The sequence below is a fragment of the Salminus brasiliensis genome, chromosome 20 (assembly GCF_030463535.1).
Source record: "Salminus brasiliensis chromosome 20, fSalBra1.hap2, whole genome shotgun sequence".
In the NCBI taxonomy this organism is placed as follows: Eukaryota; Metazoa; Chordata; class Actinopteri; order Characiformes; family Bryconidae; genus Salminus; species Salminus brasiliensis.
In genome coordinates, this window is record NC_132897.1 from 29,075,289 (window position 1) to 29,092,281 (window position 16,993).

General features: G+C 38.4%; 1 protein-coding gene across 1 annotated transcript; it reads right to left on the reverse strand.

Moving 5' to 3' along the window:
- Positions 1–776: 776 nt before the first annotated feature.
- Positions 777–16,179, reverse strand: mapkapk5 (MAPK activated protein kinase 5). Its single transcript, XM_072664605.1, has 14 exons — positions 15,240–16,179; positions 12,376–12,449; positions 10,034–10,109; positions 9,456–9,553; positions 9,234–9,342; positions 8,018–8,107; positions 7,740–7,835; positions 7,543–7,623; positions 7,054–7,241; positions 6,173–6,293; positions 5,805–5,941; positions 5,376–5,491; positions 5,187–5,291; positions 777–4,191 (listed from the first exon to the last, which is right to left on the reverse strand). Exons 1-14 carry the CDS (start codon positions 15,273–15,275, stop codon positions 4,097–4,099), a joined length of 1,422 nt encoding a protein of 473 aa, XP_072520706.1. The 5' UTR covers positions 15,276–16,179; the 3' UTR covers positions 777–4,096.
- Positions 16,180–16,993: the final 814 nt, after the last annotated feature.

Sequence of the window (16,993 nt, forward strand, 5' to 3'; positions counted from 1 at the left end):
TCAGGCCTGTGACTCAATATAACACTGTGACATGATCATTTGTCACACTAAAATCTATGGAAGCCCATTTAAACCTAAAAAACACAATTCTAGTATCTAATTATTTGTTTTGAGAACTGTCATTATTTTTGAAATGCTTTCTCATTGTTTAGATATTAGGTCATTATTTTGAGACACTGGTATTATAGTGATATACTAAGACATCGAGATGTTGCAAAAGTATCATACAGACGAACGATCTGCATTATTTAATAGCTTTTTGAGACATTAAACTCCTTTCACATAGTTCCTAAAACCACCACTGTTCTACCAGATCAATTCATGCATAAATGTACAAAAAATTAGTGTTCCCCTTGAATTTTATTGCCCCATTAAATGAAGTAATTAAGGGTATTCAAGAAAGACAATTATTTACTACCCGAACCCAGTGCTAAAATGTCTATGTTACCTTGATTGTAAATCCACAGTTTAAATCCTTAATCTTATAATCTAAAATAATTTGTTAAGTACACGAAAATGAGCTCACAATTCATTACCATTGCACCTGGACCTGGAAGATCTGAGCACTAAGGCATCTACCTTGCAGTCTATACAAATGGAATCAGCTGCATGCGTTAAGGGTCAGAATTTGATTTTTTTTTATGATTTTCATTGCTTACTCAAGATGATCAGCAATCTAAGTAATAACAGTTATATTCATAAAGTGTACTACATACATTGTGTATAAGTATACTACCATAAATACCATAACATAAAATAGCAGACATTCGCAGTGGTGTAGCAAGGAATTCCTTTAATACAAATATTTCAACATGGTCAGGACATTTCAAAAGGAAAAGGAAAATAGAAATACTGTTTGAGGTACAGGTCTTCCATCATGAAATGATAATGATAAGTGCTTATGTGCCACATCAGAAAAGGGTAAAATAGAAAATTAATTAAATAAATTAAAATACAATGAAAACAACAAAAGTGGAAGCGCTGGTAACAAAGGAGTCTCATAAGTAGCAAGGCAAAAGTTGGTCTAGGTAGAGCCACAAGCCCTTTTTTCTGACCATTTTCACAAAGAGAGAACAAAATATTGCCATGCTACGACAACAGCTGCTAGAAAAAATAACAAAAAAAAAAAAAAAAAAAAAAACCTTTGTGATTAGTTATGGATTCGAGAAGGGCTGGGCATAAGGCAACCTGATGCTGGCTCAGCGGTTATATCCAACATGCAGTGAACCACTTATCTCATATATATATATATATATATATATATATATATATATATATATATATATATATATATATATATATATAAAAAAGATAGTGGTCCCAGATGCATTGCTACATTTGAAAAGTCAGTAATTCAGTCTTGCTAAAAGTAAACTTGTAAATACATAGACTAAGCTGAACCTCCAAGTGATTCTATTCCAGGTTTTAGTTTTGTGAAATTCTTTATTGACGGTTAAAGTAAATTTTAGGCATATGATTGTTTGTCCATTAGAATCTCTGTAGGTCCACACCTGGAGTAAAGGCATTTGAAGTCATGAAGCAATGACATAATATAGTCCGTGGCTTGTGATAGAAAGCTCTAGTAGATAACAATCTGTAGAAATTTTCCCAAAAAAACAGGGGTAGTCCGGATTCTTAACATCACTAAAACTGGATGACTTGTCGCTAAGGCAGCCCTGAGCCAATCAATCCATTTAGGACATAACACCCTGGTGCTAATCAGCACTGAAGAAATGATGCCTCTTGGCCAGATTCCCAAAGCATTATAGCGCAGCGATCACCATAAACACTGCACAGCAGTGGTCCTCAATCTTGATGCTAAAGTACCACTGCTCTGCTTAGTTCAGCATTTCCCCTTCTCCAACACAACCAGTTGAAGTCAGAAAGGGCTTGCTGATTAGCTTAGGGGTGTGGGGTGCAAGGCAAACACTGAAATGCGCCTAGCAGGGGTACTCAGGAGTACTTTGACAACCACTACTATACAGAATATTATTTGAACTATGCACTATGTATTGTACAGTGTGTTCAAACATCCCTCAAGTCATTACAGAAGAATCAATCCCAACTTCATGGACAGCTCCTCCCCCACAAACATTCTGCCTTTATACATTTAACTAAGACAAGTACACACTACTCAATGGCCTAGATGTCCTCTATGAGATATCAAGCCCATTTTTGTACCATGTTGTACAAGGTATTAGTCTTGCTCAAATACAGTCATTTTATTAGAAACAAATGACTTTCACAGTATCCGCATTTGGGTAGATGGTGCCATATCATTTTGAAAATCATTTTCACAGTCATCTGTATGAATACCGTGTATTTAAAAATTAAACCTGGTGCTATTGGAAACCCTAGCCCTGGCTGATTACTGCCCAAGCAATGTCAGCAAGAACAACTTCCTTTAAATACGATAAAATGGGAAGCAGCATACTTGCATATTTCTTCTCACCTAAACACATAGACAAGCAAAAGGAAGGCTGTTGAGTCATGTAGAGTCATAATTGTTGTCTACAATCAGCTAAGAATAGAGTGTTATCAGCTATTGGAATAAAGCGTAAACTCAATTTGATTCAAGAAAGCAAAAACAATGCTGGCATAGCTGGTTTCAGTTATAGGTATACAATTTATGAATATATACAGTGGCATGCAAAAAGTTGGGTACCCCAGTCAAAATTCTTTTATGATGAATAGTTAAGTAAGTAGAAGATGAGCGGATCACCAAAAGGCATAAACGTAAAGATAACTAACATTTAAAGAAAGATTACTGTATTGTTTGTTTCAGACTGAAATAGGGGTATCATTCAAAAGTTTGGACACCCCCAGAGACTTGAGCTCTCTTAATTTCACTAATTCTGAAAGCATCATCACACTGTCTGGGGGAGGGGAAAAAAACAAAAAACAAAAAAATAAATAAATAAAAATCAAGTATGGCAAAATGGGCTACTTCATGAGGCACAAATGAACATTTTGCCATGGTTTATGACCTAAACATAAAACACAACCTCAAAACAGCAGAGGAAATATAACTTACTTACAAAAAGCAATTACAAGATATGACACTTGCCAAAGGACTGACCATGTCTAAACGCAGAGCTCCTTCTTGTTTTAAAATGGTAAAAAATTGGTAATAAAGAAAGTAACCTTGCTTAAAATATAAGAGAAGGACATCATCCTCATGTAATTTGGAAATCAGGTCAAACCTTTTACTTGCTTCACAGTAACAGAAATATTTGACCAGGGGTACCGAACATTGGCATGTCACTGTATGTGTTAAACAAGAACCCCAATTAAAAATAACCCAATATTGGTTTATAATGGTCATTCCCTTAGCTCACTAGCAATATAAGCCAGGGCAACAAATTAGAAAACGTTATTTATTTATGCTATATTTCACAGTCTACTAGGTAATAATATAAAATAATATGCATTTGTTTGCAATTCTTTAAAATTTCAACTCCAATCTAATTCTTTATCAAATTGTTGGGGTAATAAAAAAAAATAAATAAAAAAATCACTATTAGTTTTCAATACTACATGTAAATCTACACAAAAATCAAGCCTTAAAGATAATCTTTAACCTACATCCTTTTCTTTCCACCACATTAAATTCTTTTTCTAGACATTTTGTGGTGAGACTGCATTATTTATTTGTTTTAAACATTTCTTTAATAAATAGACTTGCAGTTATTGTTAAAAGAAAAAAATTAGTAAAACAAATGATAAAATATTGTATCACCTACATGAATAAAAGGCCTCCCTTCCTTCTCAGCTAGTGCTGAAACTGAATTCCACTCCATTTTGCTTTTTTTCTTGCAAAACAAAAATATGCTTCTTTTTTTAAGATTTTTTGTTTTGTTTTTTTCATCATCTGTAGAAAAAAATGTAATTGTACTAACAACTTCTTGGTCATATCTACAGCTGTACAACAGACTTGCAAGTGTGTCCATGGAGGGGAAAAAACAAAAACAAAAACAGACCCCCCCCCCCAAAAAAAAACATGCGTTTCAATTTACATAAAAATTACTCTTTACAGTTATTTGCTTAAGAACAATTATAATAAACAGTACAAAAGGAAATAGAAATGCAGCACTTGCTATTGGGAGTCTTCCAAGTTTGTTTTTTCTTCGATGGCCTGTTTCACAATTTCTGCCAATTTCAAGCGATCCACTTTATCAGAGAAAGCCCTACCTGAAGAAAGAGAAAACAAAAAGTAAATATTCATATGCCCTTATAATAAAAGGAAAATGCGAGCAACAGCAAGTGAAGCTGGTTGTTTGAGAGACTTTAATTATGCATACTGTAACTTAGCAAGAGATAAACTGCCAGCTGTTACACTGACCCTGACCTTACCTTAAACTGTAGCAAACAGTTAATTACTACAGCCAAACTTGATGCAATTCTGAGAAGAAACCCCAGAGGCTTAAATCTCACTTAGACTACAACAGTCAGCCATAACAGGCTAACCTGATGATATTGAGAAGGTCCCTCTTGTGCTGCCACAACAGATCTGACCATTCGAGGCATGGGCTCTAAAAACTTCTGAAGATGTTCTGTGGTATCTGGCACCAAGGCATCCATGGGTCACATCAATTAGCCTTAGGTGCCTATGACCCTGTTGCCATTTCACAGGCGGTTTCCTTCTTGAACTACTTTTGGTATGTATTGTCCACTGCATACCCAAAAAAACCCACAAAAACTGGCATTTTGGAGATGCTCTGACCCTTGTCTTGCCATCACAATTTGGCCCTTGTCAAAGTTGCTTAATCTTCACACTTGACCATTTTTACTGCTTTCAACACATCAACGTCAAGAACTGATTGTTCACATGTTGCCTAACATATCTCACTCCTTAACAGATGCCACTGTAGATGAAGATGTTAATGTTTTGGCTGATTGTTGTAGTCTTTGGTCAGTTGCTTCAGTCAACAATCATGTATTGTTAAGTATTTGTTAATCTCTACATCTGCATAATCAATTCCCTAAAAAAATGGACAAGTGTGGTAAATGTAGTAATAATAATGTATTGGTGGATAAAGTTTTCACATATTCATGCTTGGTTCATATTTTAGACCTTCATTTATAAAATTCAGTTACTGCCCAATAGTTCCAGGTCAAGAGTTTGTTAGTTCTTTTCAGTACAGGGAAACGTAAAGTTATTAGCCAAAGCAGTCATTTGTACTTACCATCCCAGCTCAGCCCTTGCAATCCATCACGAAGCAGCTTACAGTCCCTGTTGAAACGCCATGCTTCATACATCACTTCATTCAGCTTCTCATCCTCGTTTTCCCCTGTGAAGATCACAGCCAAAATGAGGAGAGGCACATGCATGGAATGACACGACACGCGTGTGCTTAGCTACCTCACTTACTTACCGGCCTGTGGCAGGATGCACTGTGCAATGACATCCCTAAGTTTTTCCAGAGCAACATTGGAGTCCTCCGCTCCATTTTCAGGATCGTTGATGAAGAAGTTATCATTAGGCTTTGTACTATATGGACCAAGAAAACACAGTTTGTAGTTTTATACACAGTTTACAGTATAAAATAAGTCATCATTCACAGAACATTAAAATTTGTGTGATCAAAATCAGTGCAGTTTAATTTGTTGAGTGCAGTTGTCTTAGTATATTAATATTAGGCAAATAAATTTAGTAGAAATGTAGGTGTAGAAATGTAATATACATTGTCATTGTATGTATAAACATACTTGGGCTTAACCTGACTTTAAAACCATCAGGTGTGACAACATTAGGTGTCATTTTTCAAGTAGTTCTTGGTAAACGTAGCAAGAGAAATACCCACCCCAGCAACCCCAGCTTCCTTTTCCTCAGAATAGGATTGTTAACAGAGCTGAGTGGCTTGAGACTGACATTAAGGTCCTGTATTCTCATGTTTGCCAGCTGTTCTGCATGGGCCTGCTGGATCCCAGCTACAACAGCCTGTTTGTGCGCGCACACACACACACACACACACACACACACACAATCATTCTTATTTCTACAAAACATTAGCAAAAGTTTATAAAAAAGGAAAGAGCAGTGAAGACTTTTGAATAAAGTAAAAATTTTCAGTATTACTGCAATGATACATACTTGTCTACAAATAGGGTCACACCCCCATCCTCTTTCTGCTCAACATAAACATCTCCACATTTATGTCATAGAGCTCACCTTATCCATCATCATCTGAGCAGAGGGAAGCACATTGTCCAAGGCCTCAGTGCAGTTAAGCCAGGGGTGGGCCAGGACACCCTCGATGGTCAGTCTTTCTTCAGGCTTCACTTTCAGCAGCCTGAAAGAACAGAAACATAATGAGTTTATAGCAGAGTATTACCATTTGCATTGTAAATGCAACTGCATTTGTAACTGCCTTCATTCCAAAACTTACTCAAGCTTTTTCCTGCATATTCATCATTTTACAGACAGTCTGCCACAGTTGTAGCACTTGGGCCTAGTGACCTCTAAATATTAGCATGGCTCACAGTATTATTGTTGGCATTCTTTGCTCCTGGGCCTCTCCTACAGACGGGCAGTTTAATTTGAGCCCTGAGCCACCACTAAATGTTTTTTTGGAGGAGCTGAGAGATAAAGAACCATCACTGAAAGTGAAAAGCATGTGGACTAACATGGTAAAGTAATTTTACAGGATTTTACACAAATATAACTCTGGTTACACTGTTCTCTCAAGCCTTATCCTGCTCACTTCACATTCAAGTTACATAAAGCGTGCCAAGCCCAGAGTAGCAACAACAGACTCTATTCTCCATAATACAGGTCAGTGAAGAATCACAATGATTTTGAACCTACTGATGTTTGTTATTTTAAGGCAAAACGATACAGGTGTATCGATAAAGTGTTGCTTTAAAGTTTATTACTAAGTCTTGGAAACTGTAGTCATACATCTGGTTCCTTGTATAAATCATGACAGTTTATAATTCAAGAGCAAAACCGAAACATTTAGTTTTGTTTAAATGTTGGTTCATCATTTGTAGCAGTTTCATAGAATCACTTATTTTAGGCCCACATGAGATCATCTTAAAGAGTACACTCACTTCCGGACAATGTCCTTTGCCATCTCGGATATCTGGCTCCACTCGTCTTCAGGGAAGTCAAAACTGCCGGTCATGATTTTCTTGCGCATGTCTTTAGGGATAGTGCGGCTATGATGCTTGGAATAAAAGGGCGGATAGCCGCACAGCATCACGTAGATTATCACACCCAAGGACCACAAATCACAGCTCTACAAAAGACACACATTTTTTCCAAATGTCAAAAAGTGATATTTCCCTGTGTCATACAGTGTCCTCTGAAAGTCCTGAAATGACAAAGCCGAATTCCTTCGTTTTTAAGTGTGAGCATTGTCCAATCAAAACCCAAAAAGCTTTAGTCAGTGACATCACCAACACCCTCAAAAACCAGAAAAGCATTATACAGCAATGTAATACTTTTGATCTTAAACAAAACCAAATCCCAATTTTCAAAAAAGACATACCACAACACAAAGATAGTCTAACTATTCAAACAAGCAATAAGACTCATACCTTGTTGTATGTATAAGGAGTGGGTGAGGTAGGTATAATTCCAGACTTTTCTTTCTGGTGGCGTCGTTGTGCCTCCAATACCTGACAAATGGAAAAATAAACAAAGACAATTACACAAAAAAAATGGTGAAACTCACTATATCCAATAATGAACAAATAACGCAAGACATTTTTAATATATTTTGAGAAGGTGTTACCTGAGGTGCTACATAGTAAGGTGTGAATTGCGGGGTCATCAGATCACCTTGGTCGATTTTGGCAAAACCAAAATCACACAATTTTACAGGAGCATCCTGTTAAGTGTAGTTAATAAGGTTACATAAAACATACTTTTCAAAATCTGTGATGGTGGTCAGTCAATAGACCAGCTCAATAATAAAATAAAACAACTAAATAAGAATAAGAGGTGCTTCCTTTCAGGTTGGAAAAGTTGTAAAGGAAAAAGTTTTACAGTAGGGGAAAAAAGTAGAATTACCAGTGAATTGTCCTTGAACAGCAGGTTCTCTGGCTTCAAGTCTCGGTGTGCAATATTCAGCGAGTGACAATGTTCCAAAGCTTGGGCAATCTATGGACATAACATAGGCAAAACACATCATTCAAAACCTGAAAAAGACTTCTGACGTTAGCTAATGCAAACAATTCATTATCTGATAAAGCACTCCACTATACAATCAAAGGGCTAATATACATATATTATATATCTAAATATTTGTGGAAATCCTTTCCAATTCATTTTACTTAGCCGACACAAATAAACATCACATTTTTCTGTAATGCCATAATGTAATGTTTACATTTTATAAATGTGTATTTAACAGCACCATCAGATATGTACATGAAAAAGGACATCAGTCCATTCCTATATCGATGCATCCCTAGTAAAGACATGTTATTACACTACAGTCAAAACAAAGGTGTTATGGCTCTGGGTGATTGTTTAAGAGTGGTGGCTCCACAACGCAGTGGAACAATAGATGGTGCACACATAGCTGTCAGTATTGAGTTCATTGCATTTTCTGATTGCACAATTACAGCAGTCATCCACCTTCTACAAAGAACTAATGATGAAACATCACAACCTGAAACAGAAACGTCTCAGCAGCCAACTGCCCAACTGGTCATTTAAAATGCTATACAGACATGCATAAAAGACCTGAAATGCCTACATGGTTTAACCAGTATGGGTTTGTACACACTGATTTCGTCCCACTTTCACCAATTACCCAACCCACACACATTCTCTCCTGACACTGGGAGACTGAAGACCAACACACCTCCTCAGACACATGCGCAGCCAGTCATCGCCTCATTTTCCGAACTGCTGCCAGCACAGCATCATCGGGCACTTGGAGGAAAGAGCCATGTACCCAGCTCTGACGCATCAGCCAGTATTTGCCAGTGCCGGTCAGCACTGCACTGGTGTGATTTGGAGAGAAGTGCCCACCCTGATGAACAAGGCCAATTGTGTGCTCTCGGAGCCCCGGTTGATGACGCTTAGCAGAACGACTGGTATTCAAACCAGTGATCCTCTGGTCATAGTGACAGTGACTTATATTAGGCCTTGCAGTAATTTGTTTTTAGGAAAACCGATAACCATATGGAGTGACCCTCAATACAACTGCCAGCAGTTACTGTAGTGGCCATTTTGATTTGGGATATGGTTAAGTGGGGCAAAGTGGCAAAGCGAGTACCTGTTTAGTGACTTGGCTGGCCATCTTCTCTGTAAAGTGTCTGTGCTGACTGATTCTATGAAACAGCTCCCCTCCTTCCATCATCTCCATAACAATTAATAACCTTGCTCTGTAAGAAGTGGTTAACAGTAAGAGTAAGAGAGAGAGGACAAACAATAAAAAAAAAAGAGAACACAAAAGAAAAGAACAGAACGAATATAAGCAGCGTGGCATGCATCCTACCTTGGACTGGATTCATGGGGAAACTGCACACTGTTGGCGTAAACCTCCAAAATCTGGACAATGTTGGGGTGAGATGTACACATCATATGAAGTCTCACCTAAAATAAAATAAAAAAATAATGAAACAAATTGCATTTCACGTGGTAACTTGCAACTGAACTAGGTTTATATACCTCAAAGGCTTAGAATGAACCCTTCTTTTTTTATAGTTTAAGAAACCTGGTCTAATTACATGATTTTCCTTGGACATGCACACACACTATAATAATCACATTTAACTTGGATGGGTGACAACAGTTACAAAATAAAATTGTAAAAACAAACAAATTGTCTGATTAGGAGCGAGCTAGGAGTGAACAGTAGTTGATTTTAATCATGGCTAATTCTTATAACGCACCCCTATAAAAGTTACGAGACACAACATTTCCTATTCTAAGAGAAGCCTCACATAACAGTACACAAGCATCACATAACTATCTAAACAAAGAGAGGGAAAATGGAAAGGGATGGGATTTTGACAAAGTGAACTGAACAATATAGATGGCTCCCTTATTACAAGTTCATGAATTGTTCAATACCTCGTTGCGTGCTTTAGGTCTGTCAATCAGGATCTTCAAGGCTAAGCGCTCTTGTGTTGACTTTTTTACACATACCCTGGAGAAATACAATTATTATAAACTTATTATTACTTTAGACATTCAGTTATGCTACTTTGGTGTATGTCTTACCTTTGAATGAAATGTAATCACAATTATCACAGACTGCAGCACCACCTACTAATTACTGTGCTATTGCTAAATTTACTGTATATCAAACATTGATTACAACAGATCAATAATCAGTTCACAACTAAAAACAGTCAGTCATCGGGTATATACATTGTGCATATACCTGATGATGCTAAAGTCATAGTAGTTATATAAATTGTCACCAAATATTGTTCTGAAATGTCACTCAAAACATCTGCAAACCCTTTTTTAAGCAACTGTCTACTAATACAGATGCTAGTCTGTAATCATTATGCATCCTTATTAAACTCATGCTGAAATGTAGATATCCAGCTGCTTTAGCAAAGACCTCACCACAGGGAGCACCACAGGGAGCACCACAGATATTAGGCTTTCAATATTACTGTCTTCATCCTCCATCTATTAATAAAGCTTTACAAGCTCAGACATTACAAGGCTTCCCCCAGTAAGACTGGCTTCCAATGCTGATCAGTTAGGGGTAGCCTACAAACAGGCAGAATGCTACTTGACCATTATTATATGAATGAGAGAATAAAAACCCAGAACACTAATAAGATGAAGAGAACCTTTAACTAGTACAGTGGGGCCAAAAAGTATTTAGTCAGCCACTAACTGCGCAAGTTCTTCTACTTAGAAAGATGACAGGTCTGTAATTTTCATCATAGGTACACTTCAGCAACGAGAGACTAAATGAGGGAAAAAAAATAATAATCACATTGTAGGATTTTTTAAAGAATTTATTTGTAAATTGTAGTGGAAAATAAGTATTTGGTCAATAACAAAAGTTCAGGTCTACAATTTTCTTCCTGGTGTCCTTCGACAGCTCTTTGGTCTTGGCCATGGTTAAGTTTGGAGTCTGACGGTTTGAGGCTGTGGACAGGTGTCAAGGTCAAACAGGTGCCACAGTAACAGGTAACAAGTGAAGGACAGAAGAGCTTCTTAAAGTAGAAGTTACAGGTCTGTCAGAGACAGAAATCTTGCTTGTTAGTGGGTGACCAAATACTTATTTTAAAAAATCCTACAACGTGATTTCCTGGATTGTTTTTTTTTTTATTTTGTCTCTCATAGTTGAAGTGTACCTATGATGAAAGTTATAGTCCTCTCTCATCTTTCTAAGTAGGTGAACTTGCACAATCAGTGGCTGACAAAATACCTTTTGGCCCCACTGTACATAAATAAGCTATTTCTTCATTTACCACACGGGAAAATGTTAACCTTCTAAACCCTGCTTCTCTAACATTTTATCAGAACTAACACAAACCCCCTAAACCCAAAACAAAATGACTGATCCGAAGCTCAGATGACATAAGCTCCTTTCGAGAACGTTCTTGTTCAAGCAAGGTTCACAGAATTGGTCACAGAAGTATGCAGGGGTGAACAGGGGCCTAGAGACCCACACAAAGTCATTTGTTTTCCTGTATAAGCAAAGACCGCTAGGATGTAGGTCAATCCAATCCTAGACAACCTATTTGGCTGATAAAATCTGTAAACCATTTCAAGAACAGGAAAATTGTTTTAAATGTGGTTTAATTGCATACACCAATCTTGGGTACATCGCTTTTACTGTTATGTTTGGGTTCTTAGGCGTTCTTATCTTTAAGAACTATTCAAACCAAGACAGGATTGAATCGAAGCCACATTTAGAAAATTATTAAAGCCCCAAGTCATAACGTAAGACACAGATGAGGAAGACACCCTGAGAAAGGTCAGTGAATTAGTGTGAACCCAACCTCTCCTGGCCTCTTTCCCCCTGGCCTCAAACAGCATACAGCGTACCAAGAACATGCCTCTAAGAGCCCTGTAGAGTGGCAAGAAGTCTTATGTAACTAAAGATCTGGGCCGTGAAATAAGTCATAAAAAACACACAACCTCAAAAGAGCATATGTGTAAATGAAGAAGTGAGAGAGTGATCCAGCTCTGCGCCAGTAGATTAACCTTATATGTAAATGCCTCTTTAAGAACGAATAGTCCCATGAGTGTTGACCATTGGTATGACACTCCATAAATTAGTCGCTTGGTGGTGGTTGGTGAATGTAGACTACAACTTAACAGAGGAAAGAACCATGATTTGTTGGCAGGCAAAAAATCAGACCACTGACCGAGGGGGCAAAGGGCACTAAACTTGCACATGCTTGTGGAAAGATGAATAAAGTGCATGCTAAAACCTGTACCTTACAGGCCCACTGATTCCAGCACCCAGCTTCTGTGTCCAATTGATATTGTACTCTTCCAAGATGGAACTCTCCTGTGGGTATAAAGGTGACATTTGTACACCACAGAGGTGCAGCTAGTTAACAAAAACAATCAAATAAATAAATAGACAAACATCATTCATTTATTAAACCTAAAGCTTTGCATAAGTGAACTATCAATTACTCAAAAACTTCTATGGAAGAGCAAGGAATGGCAGTCTAGCCACGTGTTGGTCTTTAGTGCAAGGGGTTAAAGTGCACACTAAAATGCCATGCTGTGAGTGTCATTTACAATGTGTTTTGTGCTGCAACAAAAAGCACCAGAACCAGTTTTCCCCTATTAAAACTAAAGCCACCTGACAGAAACGTGAGCTTAACACAGAAATGTCAGACTGTGCATTTTTAAAGCTCCTTAGCAAAAACTGTATCCAGCGTGAGAACATTAATTTTTTGTGCAAGACAGCAGTCAATACATGAAAATAATCCGCTTTAACTTGTAGCGTAAACAAGCTCTAACCACAGACACTCCGTCTCAAAGCTATACGAGTTATGTGCCAAGTTATCTGATAGATAGCTCACACACTGCTTACTAAACAATGGCGTTTCCAGCTCCCTTATTAACCCCCGTTTTGAGCCAAAACATTAAGACACTCACAGATGACGAAAATATTTATTATAATAACCCATAACAGTACATGTTTGGAACAAGTGTTACACTGTAATGGAACAGTTGTTTCTCGTAGTTGAAGAAAGGAGCAGGAGAAATGGTCAGACATGGAGACCTGAGCAGCTTTGGGTGACATTGTTATGGATCTCCAAATTGGCAAGGCTCACAGGGTGTTCCTGGTCTGCTGTAGTGGGTAACTACCAGGAGAGGAGGCGCTCAAATAAATAAATAAATAAATAAAAAAACACCCAATGCTCATTAGTGTGCTCCACAAAGGCCATCACTTCTGGGTGGAACTGACAAAAGTAACACTGTGGCTCAAAGTGCTCAATAGCACTCATGCTATTGAAGAAGGTCGCCTGGTCTGATGGCTCCAATTTTCTTTTACATCACATGAATGGCTGGGTATGTGTGCACCATTTACCTGTGTGATGTGTTAGGATTCACCTTTACCACTGACTGGACTACAAGGATCTAATGATAATGTTTTGATGTCACGTACCACAGAGCACCTTCAGAGGCCTTTGTAGAGAGAGCGGTTTTGGTGTCAGGCACATTGGAGAGGTGGCTTTAAAGTTCTGGCTCATAGGCGTGTATATCTTTTCATCTGGATTCGGTCTTAAAATAGGCACATTTTTTTCCAAAAATACTTTGCAACACAGGTAACGTGATAACACAAAAAGTCTTGCGTTTCCGGAAACAATCTTGAGTTTACTAAGCTTACTAAGACAATTTCACCACGTATAAAACACTTGGCTAAAGTTTGCGGTGTCAACTTAGCCTTCAAGCTACTGTAGCTTATTGTTGTTATTAGACTAGAGTATATTAAATTATCTTGGTCAACATTTGTTGTTTATCAGTTGAGGTTACTGAAGATAGTACTTTTCAGTGAGTTAATGTCTTTATGAAAACAAACAAACTTGCATTGTAGTCTTGGCCTGGCGACTACAGAACTTGCCCTAGTTTCTTTTATGCACACCACAGTTAAGATAAACTTAATGACCAAAGGGAGTGTTTAATATGCTGCATGGTTTACCCATTTATGATTTATGATCTAAAACTTGGAGAGAAATGCACAATGGCCTGTGCTGCAGTCTCTTTGCTGCCTCAATACCAAACTCTAAATTTAGGCCAAACATTTCATACACGTTTAAGAACTGCCAGAGATGATCATTTTTAATGTAGTCTGTGAATGATTCACATTATTTATTCCATTTATGACTGGTTGGCACCCAGCCAGGAGATTTAATGTAAACGAGTCAGACGTGCCTACAGTGAATCAGTAGGCAATAAATGGTGTCTGCTTGGATTTTGATAAACCCATTTTCAAAAAGTGGCTATTCTAAGTTAACGAAAAAACAAAAAAAAAAAAGTCACTCACACTGAAGTTATAAGGTGTGTTTCGAGACTGGGTTGCTTTTTGAATGAAGCTCAGTTCAACCAGAAATTAGGTTATTTACATATTATCTGCCTTAAAACAAAGTATCGAAAATGTATATTTGGCCCTTAAAGAATGAGCACAAATATTTTGATCACAGTAAAACAGGACTCAGTGATCGATTAAACATTTAACTAAATGTAACGAAGCCCCCCCCCCTCCCCCTATGAAATGATCGCTAGGAGATACAAAAGAAAGGGACACCTTAACTCACATTTAAGTGAACGTAGTTATTACAAAAAAAATGAAGTAAACGACCAACTCAAGTAGGAAAATAAGTAAGTACTGCGTTTCCTTTGCTTCACGTCCATCAGCAAAACTTAATTGTTAATTATATAAAAGTAAATAAAAATAATAAAAGTTAATTGTCTTAATGTGTTTTAGGCCCTGATCATCTGTTGCGTATAAACGCTTAAAGCTTAAATACTCAAACTCCAAAGTGTCTGCTAGCGGTATGAGCGGTCACGAACAGAACGGAAGCTGAATTTGTAACAGTAAATATACATTAAAAACACTAAAAGGTGAAGGAGGTAATAATATCTGCGACTACGAGTGAAAAACACAGAAAAACATAAATGCTTCAGAACTGAACTGATTGAGCAAATAAGCTGCCTAAAAACGCTAGAAAAGCCCATTACACATTAAGCGAAACAAGTGTTGCACAAGTCCACTATCGCACCAAGCTGCTGGAGGACACTGCACGTACCAGGATAATTGATAAAGGACCCCTTCCCTTACCTTGATGAACTTGTCTCCATTGTTGTCTTCGGACATGGTGCCCAAGCGTTGCTGTCTTCAGATTTGGCTGCCAGTTTATTTTAGCAACGCCAGTTAGTTGGCTAGCTAGCTAGCTTGACTCCGGCTCCGACCTCGGCGGATTGAGTTTGTATCTTTTCTCCGAAGCGAACCGGTGATTTCCATGAAAGTTGGGGCTACCAACCGTTAGGGTCGCTCATGATAACCTAGCTATCTGTATCGTTACCTCGATCAAGTTAATATATGGTTAAGGCTATATGAACAGGAGAGCCCCCAAGTGTGGCTCAAAGTTTTGACGCTGTCGCGTCAGAGTTGAATATGTCCCGGCTTTTACTTTGACGGCCCTGCAAATCGAGGTTCGCGGATTATTGCCAAGACTGGATGAAGGCAGGCTCTCGCCAGATGAGCTCGCCACTTTTGGACGAGAGGAAACAAAGATGTATATTTATAGCCGGCGTCAAATGTGTGCGCGAACTGTAGAGCAAGGTGGACGGCTAGCTAAGCCGGACTAGTCTGCTAACTTGAGCGAGCGAGCGAACAGATAGCTAGTTTAATTGAACCAACGATGAGACTGTCCATATATCCGTTAAAAAAGTAGCTAGCTAATGTTTTTGTTCCAAATCGCCGGCAAGCCTGACTGGACAGAGAAAATAGGCGAAGCACGATCGGTTAGCGAGAAAACCGGTGTTTAGCAGGAGCAGGTTAGCTAGCCGGCCAGGTACCTGGCTATACAGCTAGCTAACGCGCTATAAAGTCAGAAAGAAGACGGCCGTCACTGTAAACACAAAACCGCAAGCGTCGAAACATATCATCGACATGTTTTAACCCCAGCCTCTAGACGAACAGCTGATACAGTACTGTTTATTTATCTCCTCAGAGCGGTGTCAGAGACCGATTGTGTGCCGCTGTTGCTCCGCTGTTTGCGATTATCATACAAACAGAGCGAGCTTCCCGGCGGACCGGGTGTCTATGTTTAGGCCTGCAGTCAACACACACACACTGCTTCTGCCTCCCATCCAGCTTTAGTGTTAAATACATAGCTTTATATCCCACTTTAGTAGGTATAGCCAGCGAGGAACCCATATGGGCGGATACGGTGATGTGGTAAACGCTTGGGATGTGTGTAGGATCAGGCGAAACCTAGGATAACTACTAGTATTTGGGTTTGCTTATGACGCAGTGAGGTCCTTTCCCATCTGGTTGCTGTAAATGGGGCTGAACTGAGATCAGCTCAATCTGACTGCGCCTCAGAAGTCTGCTCCCTGTTCGGTATGTTGGAGGTTTAGCTTTCGACAACCTTTTATGAGAGCACTTTCTATGAATTACTATGGGCTCTTATTTTTTTTTTTTTTGTTTTATTCTTATTTTCGAGATATAATCTATATAATCACGGTGCAAACGTTGTGGCCCTTTACATTTAAATGTATCACGATCATACAAATGCGCTAGTTATACACACTAGGTACTACAGTGGCAACTTGGCAACACACCAGCAAACCACAAGACACCATAACAACTGCCTAGCAACCACCTACCACGATTATAGCAACTACCTGAAATGCTTTATCAATCACCTTTCAACACTATAGAACTCATCTAGCATCCAATTAGCAATACCCCAACAACCGTAGCAACAGCATAGCAACCACCTAGCAACACCAAAGCAACCACCTGGGATATCATACCAACCAGTGGGAACCACTTTAGCAGTCCTCCTTCACTATACCATCCACTAT